Raw genomic sequence first — 15717 nt, 5'->3', positions numbered from 1 at the left:
TTAGGGTGACTCTGGTGGCCCACTCAACCATGAGCGTGACGATGGCTGTGTTGAAACTCTTGGAGTTACCTCATTCGTTGCTTCTGCTGGATGCGAATCTGGTCTTCCACATGGTTATACAAGAAACACCTTTTATCTCGACTGGATTTCTGAAAATACTGGCATAGCAATTGATGCATAAAGTTTTGAACTCTTTTAATTTTAATTGAAAATAAATTATACTAGCATGATAATCCAAAAGTTTTTTCATCATTGAAATCAACTGTACCGGTGGTGATTCTTTAATTTTGAAATTATGAACTTAGAAGAATTAGGAACCTAAATTTTAAGATAGATTTATTCAAAATTGGATCACTTGGCAAACCCTAAAAATCAACCAGAGGGGATTTAGGTGTATTCCTGTCTGTCAGATTCATTGATATATTTCTGTCTATTGAAAACCTGATATTCTGGGCTTAGTAAGGCTTTATTTTCATAGAAAATGCCAAGCAGGAAAAAACGTTACATTTTTTTTCATTTGATCAGAAAAATAAGGCTCCGTAATTTGACAGTAAAGCAGAATTCACAAAAAAGAGAAAAAAAGGCAACTGTTACTCAATATTTCAGTGAGGTCCTTGAACCAATCTCTGGGGTAGCCGGGGATAATTATGCTGGGTTTGAGTTTTTATGAAGGGCACTATGAATATAGTCAGTTGGCTGAATAGAGAAAATTAGTATTAAAAGAAACCGAATCCAAACAAATGTATATGTGGGATGTACACTTCCAAAGGTTTGAGATACAAATTTATGAAAGTTGTATTATTTAATCTTGGTTACCTTTTGGTAAAACTACTAAAAAAGTGAATAAAGACATGACAACATAACTAGCGAATAAATTGGGCTCCAAAGTCTATTTACATCGTTTATAATAAATTAGGTTTATAATTAATTATAATTTGTAGGTCTATAATTTATGTAATTATAATTATTTATGTATAATTAGAATTTTATAATTACAAATACATAAAGTTTATAATTATTGTTTATAATAAAATAACTATATTGTATCTAATAAATTAATCATAGTAAATTAAGCGTTAATTATTTTATAAAGTACAAGTCACTTAGGAAGCCAATATGACTTGCATCTTAATGACTGTTTGTTTTATGTTTAGTCTTCTCATTCATAGTAATATCCCTTATTTATAAGCTTAATGTGTTTATTCGTTTTAGTTTTCTTTTTAGGTTTCATTTTTTCATTCATAGTCATTTCAGTGTGTTTAGGTTTATCTTATAGTATAGCTTTACATTTGCTCCTTTAGGTTCATTTGTGAATAATGGGAAATTCAGATACTTTAGAGTTATTGCCCTTGGGGCTATGGGGAAATACCAACCCTGGACTTATACTTATTAGACCTTTTGATTATTGCAATCAAAATGAATAGCTCAAAGTTTTAATCCATTGATTTGTGAGGTTTATAACAACGAAGACTGCACTGCCTTTCCAGGATGCAAACATCAAAATCAATACAATAAAGAATTATTCTAAGACAGCGAATAATGTTCAAATGAATGATTCCGAATATTTATCTAAGAGGCGTCATCATCAAAGCACATGTAAATATGAAATAAGACTTACGTTAAAATACTTGATTATCAAAATTGAAATTAAAAATTAAAACAATCTTAGAATCATTACTTCAAGGAAGTTCAACAGTCCAGGTTTTAATTTTTAACTATATTAGCCACAAATCTTATTATAAATCTTGTTATTTATTTATCTGTGCTTTGCAGATGACGGAAGTAGTGAGGGGTCAATCTATTTAAAATGGCCCATAGCCGCTACTCTTTTCTTCCTTAATGGTCTAGGATAACGAAGATGTTGAACGGCCATTCCCTAAAGACGCCAGTTTTATTAATTTTCTTCAAGATACAGGTGTTTATTGTGTAATAGGGAGTACTATCTTAAACATCCAGATGTTTGTTATGTTAATTACTTAAAAAGTCTACGAGGGGCAAGAAAAAAAACCCAGGGCCCGCCAATTAAGATGCAAACGTAGATAGTACATCATAGTTCTTTTCTTTGCTTGTTTAAAAACCCTAAGGATGTAAGTAAAAACCTTCAGTCCTCCTTCCCAAGTAGGGACATAGTCCAAATTGATCACAGTGCAATATCTTCAAGTCAAGATGACATAATCTCGCGTGACTTGTTTTGGTTCAGGGGGACCTTTATAATACAGTAAAAACAAGTTTTAAAGGTCAACGACACGTGACTTGTTAGATCCTATGATTCACTTGCCTCAGTATTATTTGTCTATTAAAAGAATAAACACCTACATCTTATTTTTAAAAAGTAAAGATGAAATATTTCAAGAAGGTTTGTGTGCATGATAACGTTGTAGAAGAATTGAATGCTGACAAGGAGAAATGCTTGAATTATGAAACAAGTGCAAATGGTATCATTATTGGATATGTAAGCGTGAATGGTCATAACAACAAGGAGTTAAATTTATTTGGAGTACTGAGAAAATTCAAGTGTTATTAGTGGTGTATAAAGAGAGTAACATCACCAGAGAAGTTAGTGTTGAAAGAGAACGCAAACATAACACTTTTAGTTGATGAAGAAGGCCAACTTATTGCTTACGCTGTTATTACACGTTACTACTTGATAAATCTTATCACCATCCTCCAAGTATTAACATTCACGAAAGGTAAAAAGAAGACAGGTGTACCCCCGCAACATTATCATGCAATATATCTTGTCTAGGTATCGAAACTGCAATCTATGTAAAAATAATGTGGTGAAATCACTGGTAAAATGAAAAGGGCACTAGCAGACATTATCAGCGAGAAAGTTAAAGATTGATGAAAGTCGATAAAAAACAAACCCCCTGCAAACGTTCCTAGCGCCAATGATAGTTCACCCACAGACACATTCATTGAACCACAAGTCACTATGTGGAAAAAAATCTTTCGAAAAATGTTTTTCTCGTTAAATATTATAGTTGGTTACCACTCCTATCTCTAAGGTGCCAATAGGTGACCAGCTTGATCGGGTAACCGGTAACGCTAAATATTAGAAGGTAACGAGAACGTAGAAAGAACATTCATCCCTTGTTAGTCTATAATCAACAGTGGGAGTTTTTGCAAACATTGCATCAGTTATACCATTTTCAAACAGTTGTGAATCTCGATCTAGGGGTTGCATTGTCAATTCATATAGGGTCCTGTAGGATTTATCAAAGAGCGAATTGTTTTGTGGAATTCCATTTACTTTATATACAAGAGAGGAAAATTCAAATATTTCAAATTTTTGTGGAGAATTGGTCCATGATCCAATTGCACTAGCACTTTTTAAAAAAGCCAAGGCAAGTTTTAAAGGAATTTCACCATCGGTAAGTGACGAATTGATGTAGGTGCGTTAACTCGGAGCAACATGTCGTTGATTTGTGATTGTATGCGGAATGAGCAGTTTGATATTATTTCCACTAGCCCTTAATTTTTCTATTGCCAGTAATAATTCTTTTCTCAATAATATTTTTTTTGTTAATACTAATAATTGTTTTGAAGCTTTTTCTTAATAGCAAAATGTTTTTTCTTAATAGGAAAAAGTTTCTTCTTAACACTAATTAGTTTTTTTTTAATATTAAGAAGTTTTTTATTACTAGTAAGAGTATTTTCCTAATACGAAGTTGTTTTCTCTTAATAGTAATGTGTTTTTCCTTAATAGAAACGAGATTCTTTCTTGATACTGACAAGTCTTTTCTTAGTAGTAACAAGTTTTTTCTTAATACTATCAATTTTTAATATTAACAAAAGTGTTCTTAATAGTAACGGGTTTTATTAATACTAACAAGTGTTTTCTTAACTATAACTAGTTTTTCATTAAGAGCAAAAATTCTTTTCTTAACAGTAACAAGTTTTTTTGTTAATACTAAGAAGTTTTTTCTTTATAATAACATATTTTTTTCTTGATAGCAACACTGTTTTTGAAATACTTAGAAGTTTTCTTATTAAAGATAAGAAGTGTTTCCTAAATAGTAACAAGTTTCTCTTAAAAGTAACAATTTTTTCTGAATAGTAACAAATTTTTTCTTAACAGTAAAATTTTTTTCTTAGTAGTTGCAAACTTTTTTTTAAGATTATAAAGTTTTTCGATAATAGTAAAAGTTTTTTCTTAATAATAAAGGTTTTTTTTTTAATGCTTACAAACTTTTTCCAATAGTAACAAGTAATAGTGTCTAAATAAAAGTTGAGGGGAGATATATTAATTGGGTTCAACCCCATACTTAAATCCCCTTCTCGTTGATTTTTTTCTGGGGCCTGTTCCATCTCCATTAAATTTTCAATATCCTCATAGAGGTTGTAAGCCCCTTGAAATGATATTGGTGTTGATTTATGACCCTAAAAAATAATAACAGCTTATTACCCCTTTAAAAAAATTTTGAAGTCATCCTGAAATAGAATTTATATTAGGCTGAAAAAGAATATATTATTAGCCTGAAAATTTGTTGAGGGGGCACAGTGACCGTTCGAACATGCTTACTAAAGGTGTAAGGCCCAGAAATAGTTACATAAATAGAGGCAAAGTGCCCGGTTTGGGACCAGAGACCGCATACAACCAACTAAAGGTTAAGAAATTACCACATAAATGTGAAGTAGTTGCCCCCTTTACGCTTCAAATATTACAAAGTTCCCCCATTAAAATTTTAAGTCTTAAAAAATTGGACTTATGGAGGGGATGATAGTGTAAACTTCAGTGAAAGTAGTTTTTATGGGTTAGATGAATTATCAAATTCTCGAGTTCTGTCAATTACATTTCCTAGATCATTATATTAATTCTGAGTATTTGCTATAATTACTATAAGTTTGCAGACTAAAATAGGGCAGTTGTCAAATGTCCTTATGTGTATCTGCATGTTGTACTGAATATAAGCTACCAATTAAGATTAGCTGAGTGAATTTTAATTCTGTATTTGTCCTCGTCACATGTACATTTACTGTATTATATGTATATTTAAACATTTTATACTCTACACATAAACTTTATGAAAGTTAGAGAGGCTAAACATCCTCCACCGGTCGAACCCAGATTGTAGGCCAACGCTACCATAAGACTCCAAAGAATAGAGCAGAGAGAGAAAGTAACAACTTTACAGAGAAGTACACAATTTACACAGAGTAGTGGCCAACTTGACAGAGTGGAGCAGCGGTTTTCGCTCGAGAAGATTAGAGTTCTTACCGTCCTCTAGATTTCAATCTGCAGTTGTTACACATCAAGTTAACATTTTCTTTTGGGGCCCATCACCTACATTGCCGTCGTAAATTTCTGTACCTTCCAATTTGTTAAAATTCACCTTTGTCAGCTGTAATTGCGGCATAGAGACTATCCGCTGAAGGCTGTTTCGGCTCGTGCACAATTGTGTTATTGGTTTGTGCAAAGAACCTTTTCATCGTTTGACTTTGGAAGTTGAGAATTGTTGCTGTTTGCATCGTCAAAGATTCCAGGTTCCAGTTCCAGGTTCCAGCTTCAATACCAGTTTCAGGTTCCAGCTTCAGTTCCAGGTTTCCGCTCCAGATTCCAGTTTTAGAAGAAAATAAAGTGATGAGCGTCAAAGGACAGTTTACGTAAGTAAGTCATGCATTTTAAGTTCGCACGCGACTAGGAAATCTGTTAGAACTGTTTAGTAACGATTTTTCCTTATTTTTACAGCCTGACTTAATTAATTTGTTTTAAGATTGCCACAAAATCGTATCGATTGGGTTATGACAGTTTGGGTTAGTAGGTTTTTCCTATAGTATAGGCCTTGATTGTTTTACTGAAGGCTCGAGGCTAAATATTAAGATATATTTATTAGAACACCAGGATGATGATGATTCTGTTTATGAAGCGTATAGCATAGCGCAGAGTTTTGAAGCTATTGAAAACGCAATTGGTGAAGAAAAGCATGAGTTTCATCAGCAACCGTAGATGCTGAGCTTTGTTGGAGGGGACAGAATGAAGGACTCCGTCGGAACTCGCCTGACGTAAAACGTGACCAGGGGAGAGGTAGATTTTTTTAATGCAGGATGTAGGGCTCAGATTAGGAATTTAGGCATAAATTTTAGCAAAAACAATTATGATGAGAAATTAAAAATTTATTCTGAGGCACTAAGCTGTAGAGGTATAGTGTCAGGAGAGATAGGTAGTCTATTATAAGGCACTGACGTAGAGAGGTGCAGTGTCGAGGGAGATTTGGCTGGTGAAGGGGCGAACTACGGCTGACCGAGGGACCAGATGACTGATAATTTATTAGGCACTGACGTAGAAAGGCGTTGTGTCGAGAGAGATGAGGCTGGTGAAGGGGTGGACTGTGGTCGACCGAGGGACCAGGTGTATCTTCCAGATAATTCCGGAAACATCTGGAAGATGGCTAACAGGGCGGAAAAGCGTTCCATATCTGAGAAATTAACAGCCAACAGGGCGGAAAAGAGTTCCGTATTTGGGAAACTAAGTGGCTGACAGGGTGGAAAAGAGTTCCGTACTTAGGAAATTAACAGCCGACAGGGCGGAAAAGAGTTCCGTACCTGGAAAATTACGAGATGACAGGGCGGAAAAGAGTTCCGTACCCGGGAAAATAATAGATAATAATTGTGCGTCTTGGCAATTAAATATTTTTGACGGCATGTTTTTAAAGGAAGGTGTTCTTTATTGTTATCCGCTAGGAGGCGTTGGTAAGGACAAAGTGATCCATAGAATAGCTAAATTAATGTTGTCAAGTGTCTTAGTAGATTCGGCAATAAAATATGGTCATAATCACTTCCTCACTGGGGAGCCGTATCTTTATATTTCATAGAATGAGTACAAAAGCTCGAGAGTATTAAAAGTTATTGTTATAGAGATAAGTAGATTAAGGTTATTATAGAGTTTAGTAAGGGATTTGTATTTTATTTCAGTATGAATTGCAATGGAAATTGCAATTATAGTTAAAATGAAGATGTAGATATGTTTTATGCTGATTAACTGGACAGGAGAAATAATTTCTTTAAAATAGAAAAACAGAAAGATAAATATGAGAAGTGAAAGCTTTCTAGCCACTTTTCTCAAATGGTGTAGTTGCTTCCTTTTGATATCTTATACATGGTAACAGAACCGAATAATTTGGAAAAAAGTTAAAGCTTTGGTAAAAAAAAGGAAAGTAAAGAAAAGGAAAATCTCATTTTGTTTCTCTAAAATGAAGATTATAATTTTTACTTAAGTTTTCTGTTCAAACAGAAGTTCTGTTAAAAGATTAATTAAAAAACCTTTTTCCACGAAGTAAGTTTTTCAAAAAAAAGTAAAGAACTCCATTAACCAAAAATGTACAAAAATAGAATCAAATTATCTACCAAACATACAACTATCACAAATTCTTTCTAAAAGCCAGACAATAATTTGTACTTTATACACGCTCCCCCCGTAAAACTTCCTCCGGACAGTTTCCATCCTCACCAAAAATCAACCCGTAAAATTTCTTGCTGACGATTCAGCCTTAAAAATTCTCCTTAGTATACTTACATTTGAAAAAGACTTTAATTTCTAATTGTTTTCTCAATCACTCTCGAAATCCCCCCTTCCGTAGAAATTTTTTCCCGACGATCCAAACAAGCTGAAAATAACCCTGGATAATTTCTCCAGGACACCTCCACATGCAAACTTGAGTTGGTAAATAGAAAAAAATTCGTATAGGAATTCTATCAAATCCCCCCATTGTAAAAGTTCCTCTGGAAAGTTCACCCCCCCCCTAAATTTCCCTTAGTTGAAAAATCCTCCCTATGGAAACCAACCCCAAGCACAAATCTCGCCCTCCTTTGAACAGTGTCTGTATACGTCCCCAATAACAAATACTATACGTAAACAATGGGCGAATTTCACAACTTAAAAGTCTCTCCCCACGGACTGTGGGGGGTCATGTTACCACTAAAGACATAGTTGTTACATCTTTCGACTATGCTGAACAAAATGACTATCTAAAAAATTTGACTTGACAAATTTGGAGGGAAAGGGGCGTGGGATGGGGGCTAGCTGTCCTCCAATCTTTTTGGTCACTTAAAAGGGGCCCTAGAACTTTTCATCTTCTAATTCCATGTTCGGAGCTATACTGCTCCATAGTTTTAGCATTTTGGAGGAATTGTTGGCCGTCTAAAAGGACAGCCAAAGCGTACCGGAAACTGATACAAAATAATCCTCAGTGATTTAATATAGGTTAAATAGGAGATAAAAACTATAGGGCTGCTGAAAGTATTACCCAGCAGAAATAGAAAATTCAAGACAAAATTTAGCTTATGCATTGATTTTTCACTTAAATAGATTACAGATATTAAAGAAAACGCGTTGAAACATGCGGACGTCGAAATATATGGACGTCGAAACGCGTGAAATATGTAGACGTTGAAATATGTTAAACGCAGATTATGAAATCTATAGTTGAATCAATTGGTTCAAATTTTATCAGAGGTAAAAAACCGCACTTGCTCCTGTGCTAACTGCTTCAAACACCATGGGACACTATTGCTTATGGCACCGAGATTCTTAGATTATTTTGACTCTTAGAACTAGCTTTACGAATTTACTGAACAACAATAAATAACGTTGATTGCTTTTTCTTTATTCCTAGATTCGCGGCGCAACTCATTTTCCCTTTCTTAACATCTAAAAGAACTAATTCATTGAGCTGAAAAAGCTATACGTTTTTACCACTAATAATTATGCTTTTCGAGAAATACCCATGATTTGTCAAAGAATTTACACTTACGTGAAGGCTCGCAATATCGATATCGCCTTGCGCAGGTGACACAAATCTTTAAGTCCCCGCAACTTCGCCACTAGGGATGGATGCTAAAGGGACCGCATTCTCGTCTCTTTGCATGTTTGCCTGTGAAGTCCCCTCGACTTCATGCTTTGCATGGTTGATGAAGTAACCGCATCTTCGGTGCTAGGTACAACCCTCGGCTTCTTTGCCAGAGGAGGGTCTGGGTGAGAGTTTTCCTGAGATAGAAATTAAATGTTAGTTTCTCAAATAATTGCCCTCAAAAATCATAGTTTCCCGTTAAATTCGCATTAGTAGCCCACGCATAGCCGCCCATGTCCCAAAGTGTATCATCAAAATTCTTGTAATAAAAAATAAAATGTTTTAGTTTTTCCAATTAACCTGGGCCTAATTTTAACATGTCCCCGATTAATTTTTCTCCTAGTAGCCCATTTACCAAGCGCGTCATCCAACTTTTTGCAATAAAAAGTAAATGCATTAGTTTTCCCAGATAACTTAAGCCTAATCAAACAGTTCGTGGTAACGAACTGTAAGTAAGGAGCGACCCGGCTCAATGGTAACCTAAACTCTAAAAAACGGAATTTTGATACCAATAGATACATCAAAAGAATCAGATTTTAATGCTGAATTCAAATGTATAAATTTCATCAATATTTGTTTAGTATTACCCATCAAGAAAATTTGGCTGATTTTAGAAAAAAGGGGGAAAGACCCCCTAAAAGCTATAGAACTTTAATGAAAATCACATCATCATATTCAGCGTATAAGAGAACCCTACTGTAGAGGTTTCAAGCACCTATCTACAAAAATATGGAATTTTGCATTTTTTGCCAGAAGAAAGATCACGGAAGCGTGTTTATTTGTTTTTTTTTGTTTTTGTTTTTTTTTTCCTAGGGGTGATCGTATCGACCCAGTGGTCCTAGAATTTCGTGGGAGGGCTCATTGGAACGGAAATTAAAATTTCTAGTGCCCTTTTTAAGTGAAAAAAAATGGAGGGCAACTAGGCCCCCTCCCACGCACATTTTTTCCCAAAGTCACGCGATCAAAATTTTGAGATATCCATTTTGTTCAGCATGGTTGAAAATGGCCTTATGTTCCTTGGTACCTTTCCAGAGCATGTACTTATGGATTTGCTTGCCTTATGTTCCTTCCTGTGCTATTTACTTGCCTTACGTTCCTTGGCACCTTTCCAGAGCATATACTTATGGATTTGCTCGGTTTATGCTATTCTAAGGGTTTAGGGTTCCTTCCTATGCTATTCTAAGGGTTTATGTTCCTTCCTATGCTATTCTAAGGGTTTATGTTCCTTCCTGTGCTATTTGCTTGGCTTACGTTCCTTCCCATGCTATTTGCTTGGCTTATGTTCCTTCCTTTGCTATTCTAAGGGTTTAAAAGCGAGCAGTACGAGCGGGGATTCCCCAATGGTTCCTGCACATTGCAAAAAGCGAGATATTTATTATATATTTGGAACAATATCAATCTATTGAAATAGTTAACGATAACGCACATGTTTTCAACCAGATGGGTTTTTGAAGCACATTCAGCATGGCGTGTTTTATTTTTTTTTTTGGCAATTGGCATTTTTTTCTGATGGAAAGTACCATTCATTGCGATCATAGCTCTAAAAAAGGGTTTAGCATTTACGAATTGGATCGTATGAAGGCGGAGAAAAAGGGGTTTAGCATTTGTGAATTGGACTATACGACCGATATTAATTTCTAATTTTTTGGACAATTGCCTTAACTCGAGAGTAGTTTGTTATTAAAAAATTGGATGCTACAATCAGAATTGTTTGATTGACATTTGCAAAAAGGGATAAGGGATTCGCAAATTGGACTGTACGAACGATCTTATTTGAATAATAGGAAAAAACAGAGCTAGATAACATTTGCGAATTGGATCGTATGAGGATGGAGAAAAAAAAGGGTTAAACTCATTACCAGTTAAGGTAACCCTGAAGAGCATGTTAACTCATAGCTTATTTATCATAAATTTGGAACACTATCAATCTATGGAAATGGTTAACGATGATAAAAAGGTCTTATGACTTGACCTAGCTTTACTTCTTCGATGTGTTCCGTATAATACACAAATGGCGTTTGAACAGTGTTGTCAATTTAAAATAAAGTCTAACGTTATAGTATACTAAAAATTTGATACTAAGAGAGATGTAGATGGCAAGAAAAGAATTTTAATAATGCATAGATAAGATAAGACAGATAAGATATTTATTTCAAGAAATTATCATCACAAGCCCTGAAGGGCCGAATTCGAATTTCGAAGTCCATAAAAAAACAAACAAGAAAAAAAATCATAACAAAAGCACAACAACTTAAAGATTGGCAACCAATGCAAAAAAATAAAAATAAATAAATAATCAAATATCGGAATGCTGTATGATTCCTTTGTCACTTATATTAAAAACTGCAAAATGGCAACTAGTTAATAAGATAAAAACTGATAAAACTGAAAAAATAAATAATATACACATTAACAAATGTTTAAAAAGCAACATAAAAAGGGGATAGGTAACAAAAAAAAGAGTATAAAGAAAACCGAGCTGTTTCTTTTATTATATAAGAGAAAAGACAAAATTTATGTACAAATTAACCACTATTTATTAAATCAGTAAAAAAAGGGATAAAAGATGTATTATACCGCAAGGTAGTACAAAGAATGGGAAATAAGGTGGGGATAGGCTGGGACACAGTTCGTGGAGGACGATTTCTATCAGGTACATGGTATTCAGGGAAAAGGTTCGCAGTACGGGGGTTCAAAAGTGCCAACTTACCAAAACGGAGGCAAAAATTATTTCTTCGTCTCTCGAGGGTCTCTAGGTTTGAAATATTTAACAAATGCAAATACGGTATCTTGCCCTCTTTAAAAATAATTCTTAGAGCTCTCTTTTGGACATTTTCAATTTTTTGTGTTGCTTCATTTGAGTGGTCAGGGTGCCCCAGAGGACAAGCATACTCTAATATGGGACGCACAAAAGAAATGTATACTTGTAGTAAATGTGATTGGGGGCAACTGAATTTATTTAAAAGTTTAAGGAGGGAAAGCGAGGAGTTTGCTTGTCGTAGGATATTACTTATATGGGCATCCCATTTCAAATTGGAAGAAATTGTAACACTAAGGAGTTTAAGAGATGTGAAAGAGGTTTCAGGAGGAATAGGAGCAAGAAAAAGGGGAGGGGATTTAAGGAAATTTACTGAGACTATTGCGGATTTAGAAGGGTTAACTGTCATGTCAAGGGAACAGACCTCAAAGGCAATATCTTGGAGTATGCCCATTGGGCTGCTAAAGCCTTACATAGCTTTACTTCTTCGATGTGTTCTGTATAATACACAAGTGACGTTTGAACAGTGTTGTCAGTTTAAAATAGAGTCTAACGTTATGTTATATTAAAAAGTTGATACTGAGAGAGATTTATATAGCAATAAAAGAATTTTAATAATAAAATTCAGAACAAACCTTAGAAAGCCTTGGAAATCATGTATTAAGGTGTATGTGAATACGAACCATCAAGGATGAAAACACTACTGAAATATTCCAACTCTTTCATATCAACGAAAGAAATCCAAAATGAACTTTGAAAAATCAAGAGAATGTAACTGTAACAAGGTAAACTACGATAGAACACTACTGAAATATTCCAACTCTTGCATTTCACGAAACAAATCCAAGATAAACTTTGAAAAATCAAGAGAATGTAACTGTGACATGGTAAACCATGAGAAAACACTATTTAAATGTTCCAACTCGTGAGTTTCACGAAAGAAATCCAAAATGAACTTTTAAAAATAAGGAGAAAGTCTTTGTGATAATATATAGCACAACAAAACACTACTGAAATAGCCCAACTCTTGCATTTCAACGAAAGAAATCCAAAATGAACTTCGAAAAATCAAGAGAATGTAACTGTGACAATGTAAATCACAAGAAAAAACTACCGAAACATTACAATTCTTGCATTTCAACGAAAGAAACGCAAAATGAACTTTGAAAAATTAAGAATATATAAAAATCCAAAATGAACTTGAAAAATCACGAGAATGTAACTGTGACATGGTAAACCACTACAAAACACTAATGAAATATTCCAACTCTTCCATTTCAAGGAAAGAAATCCAAAATGAATTTTGAAAAATCAAGAGAATGTAACGCGCGCGTACATATGCTAACCTAACCTAACTTAATCAAAACACTACTGAAATATTCCAACTCTTGCATTTCAATGAAAGAAATCCGCACTGAACTTTGAAAAATCAATAAAATGTAAAAGTGGCTTCAGTAGTGTTTTATTGTGGTTTACCTTGTCACAATTACATTCTCTTAATTTTTCAAAGTTCATTTTGGATTTCTTTCATTGAAATGCAAGAGTTGGAGTATTTCAGTAGAGTTTTGTCATGGTTTACCATGTCAGAGTTACAGGCTCTTGATCTTTCAAAGTTCATTTTGGATTTCTTTCCTTGAAATGCAAGAGTTGGAATATTTCAGTAGTGTTTTGTCGTGGTTTACCATTTCAAGGTTGCATTCACTTGATTTTTTCAAAGTTCATTTTAAATTTCTTTCGTGAAATGCAAGAGTTGGAATATTTCAGTAGTTTTTTGTCGTTATTTTCCTTGTCTCAGTTACATTCTCTATATTTTTTAAAGCTCATTTCGGATTTCTGTCATTGAAGTTATATAGTTGGAATATTTCAGTAGTATTTTGTCGTGCTTTACCATGTCACAGTTACATTCACTTGATTTTTGAAAGTTCATTTTGGATTTCTTTCCTTGAAATGCAAGAGTTGGAATATTTCAGTAGTGTTATGTTATGGTTTACATTTTCACAGTTACATTCTCTTGATTTTTCAAAGTTCATTTTGTATTTCTTTCCTTGAAATACAAGAGTTGGAATATTTCAGTAGTGTTTTGTCGTGGTTTACCTTGTCACAGTTACATTCTCTTGATTTTTCAAAGTTCATTTTGGATTTTTACATTCTCTTGATTTTTCAAAGCTCATTTTGAATTTCTTTCGTGAAATGAAAGAGTTGGAGTTTGAATATTTCAGTAGTGTTTTGTCGTGGTTTACCATGTCACAGTTACATTCGCTTGATATTTCAAAGTTCATTTTGAATTTCTTTTGTGAAATGCAAGAGTCGGAATATTTCAATAGTGTTTTATCATGCTTTACCTTGTCACAGTTACATTCGTTTGATTTTTCAAAGTTCATTTTGGATTTCTTTCCTTGAAATGCGAAAGTTGTAATATTTCTTTATTATTTTGTTATTGTTTAACTTATCATATCCAAATGTTTCTGATTTTTCAAAGTTTCATTTTTTATGTATTTACTATAAATTAAATAGTTGGCTTATTTATTGCCTGTTTTTTCTAGGTTCACAATGTAGCAACTAAACTTTCATAATTTTTCAATGTTAATGTAAATTCTCTTGATATTTCAAAGTTCATATTTAATTTATTTCATTGAAATGCAAGAGTTGGAATATTTCAGTAGTGTTTCGTTGTGCTTTACCTTGTCACTGTTACATTCTCTTGATTTTTCAAAGTTCATTTTGGATTTCTTTCGTTAAAATTCAAGAGTTGAAATATTTCAGTAGTGTATTGTTTTGATTTACCGAGTCACTGTTACATTCTGTTGATTTTCATAGTTCATTTCGAATTTCTTTCGTGAAATGCAAGAGTTGGAATATTTCAGTAGTGTTTTGTCGTGGTTTACCATGGCACAGTTACATTCTCTTGATTTTTCAAAGTTCATTTTGAATTTCTTTCGTGAAATGCAAGAGTTGGAATATTTCAGTAGTATTTTATCGTGGTTTACCTTTTCACAGTTACATTTTCTTGATTTTTAAAAGTTCATTTTGTATTTCTTTCCTTGAAATGCAAGAGTTGGAATATTTCAGTAGTGTTTTGATCCTTGATGGTTCTTACTCACATACACCTTACTACTTGATTCGCAAGGATTTCTAAGGTTTTTTCTGAATTTCATTATTAGAATTCTTTTCTTGCCATCTACATCTCTCTTAGTATCAACTTTTCAGTATACTATAACGCTAGACTCTATTTTGAAATGACAAAACTGGTCAAACGCCACTTGTGTATTATACAGAACACATCAAAGAAGTAAAGCTATCCATTATTAAAATTCTTTTTTTGCCAGCTACATCTCTCTTAGTATAAACTTTTTAGTATACTATAACGTTAGACTATTTTAAATTGACAACACTGTTGAAACGCCACTTGTGTATTATACGGAACACATCGAAGAAGTAAAGCTAGGTCAAGTCATAAGACCATTTTATCATCGTTAACCATTTCCATAGATTGATGTTGTTCCAAATTTATAATAAATAAGGTATGAATTAACATGCTCTTCAGGGTTACCTTAACTGCTAATTCTGTTTTTTTCCCTATTATTCAAATAAGATCGTTCGTACAGTCCAATTCGCGAATCCCTTATCCCTTTTTGCAAATATCAATCAAACAATTCTGATTGTAGCATCCAATTTTTTAATAATAAACTACACTCGAGTTAAGGCAATTGTCGGAAAAATCATAAATTAATATCGTTCGTATAGTCCAATTCGCAAATGCTAAACCCTTTTTCTTTTTCTCCACCTTCGTACGATCCAATTCGCAAATGCTAAACCATTTTTTTAGAGCTATGATCGCAATGAATGGTACTTGTTATCAGAAAAAAATGCCAATTGCCAAAAAAAAAATAAAAAAAATAAAAAACGCCATGCTGAATGTGTTTCAAAAACCTAACCTGTTTAAAATGTGTTTGTTATCGTTAACCATTTCAATAGATTGATATTGTTCCAAATTTATAATAAATATCTCGCTTTTTGCAATGTGCAGGAACCATTGGGGAATCCCCACTCGTACTGCTTGCTTTTAAACCCTTAGAATAGCACAGGAAGGAACATAAGCCAAGTAAATAG

General features: G+C 33.6%; 1 protein-coding gene and 1 long non-coding RNA gene across 2 annotated transcripts in view; one reads left to right on the top strand and one right to left on the bottom strand.

Moving 5' to 3' along the window:
- Positions 1-233, top strand: part of LOC148953249 (brachyurin-like) — a 53347-nt gene extending 53114 nt beyond the window's left edge. The window contains exon 7 of the mRNA XM_089088421.1: positions 5-233. Coding sequence (XP_088944547.1) covers positions 5-181 — 177 coding nt within the window. The 3' untranslated portion in view covers positions 182-233. The remainder of the gene's footprint in view (positions 1-4) is intronic.
- On the bottom strand, positions 12-9153 carry LOC148953248 (uncharacterized). The gene is made up of 3 exons (XR_016141704.1): positions 8754-9153; positions 5222-5551; positions 12-149 (listed from the first exon to the last, which is right to left on the bottom strand). It is a non-coding gene; the product is annotated as an uncharacterized LOC148953248 (long non-coding RNA).
- Between the last annotated feature and the right edge of the window lie 6564 nt (positions 9154-15717).

This window comes from Artemia sp. Qi Xiang Cuo, chromosome 4 (assembly GCF_049724085.1).
Source record: "Artemia sp. Qi Xiang Cuo chromosome 4, ASM4972408v1, whole genome shotgun sequence".
NCBI lineage: Eukaryota > Metazoa > Arthropoda > Branchiopoda > Anostraca > Artemiidae > Artemia > Artemia sp. Qi Xiang Cuo.
This window is presented reverse-complemented; position numbering and strand designations above follow the sequence as displayed.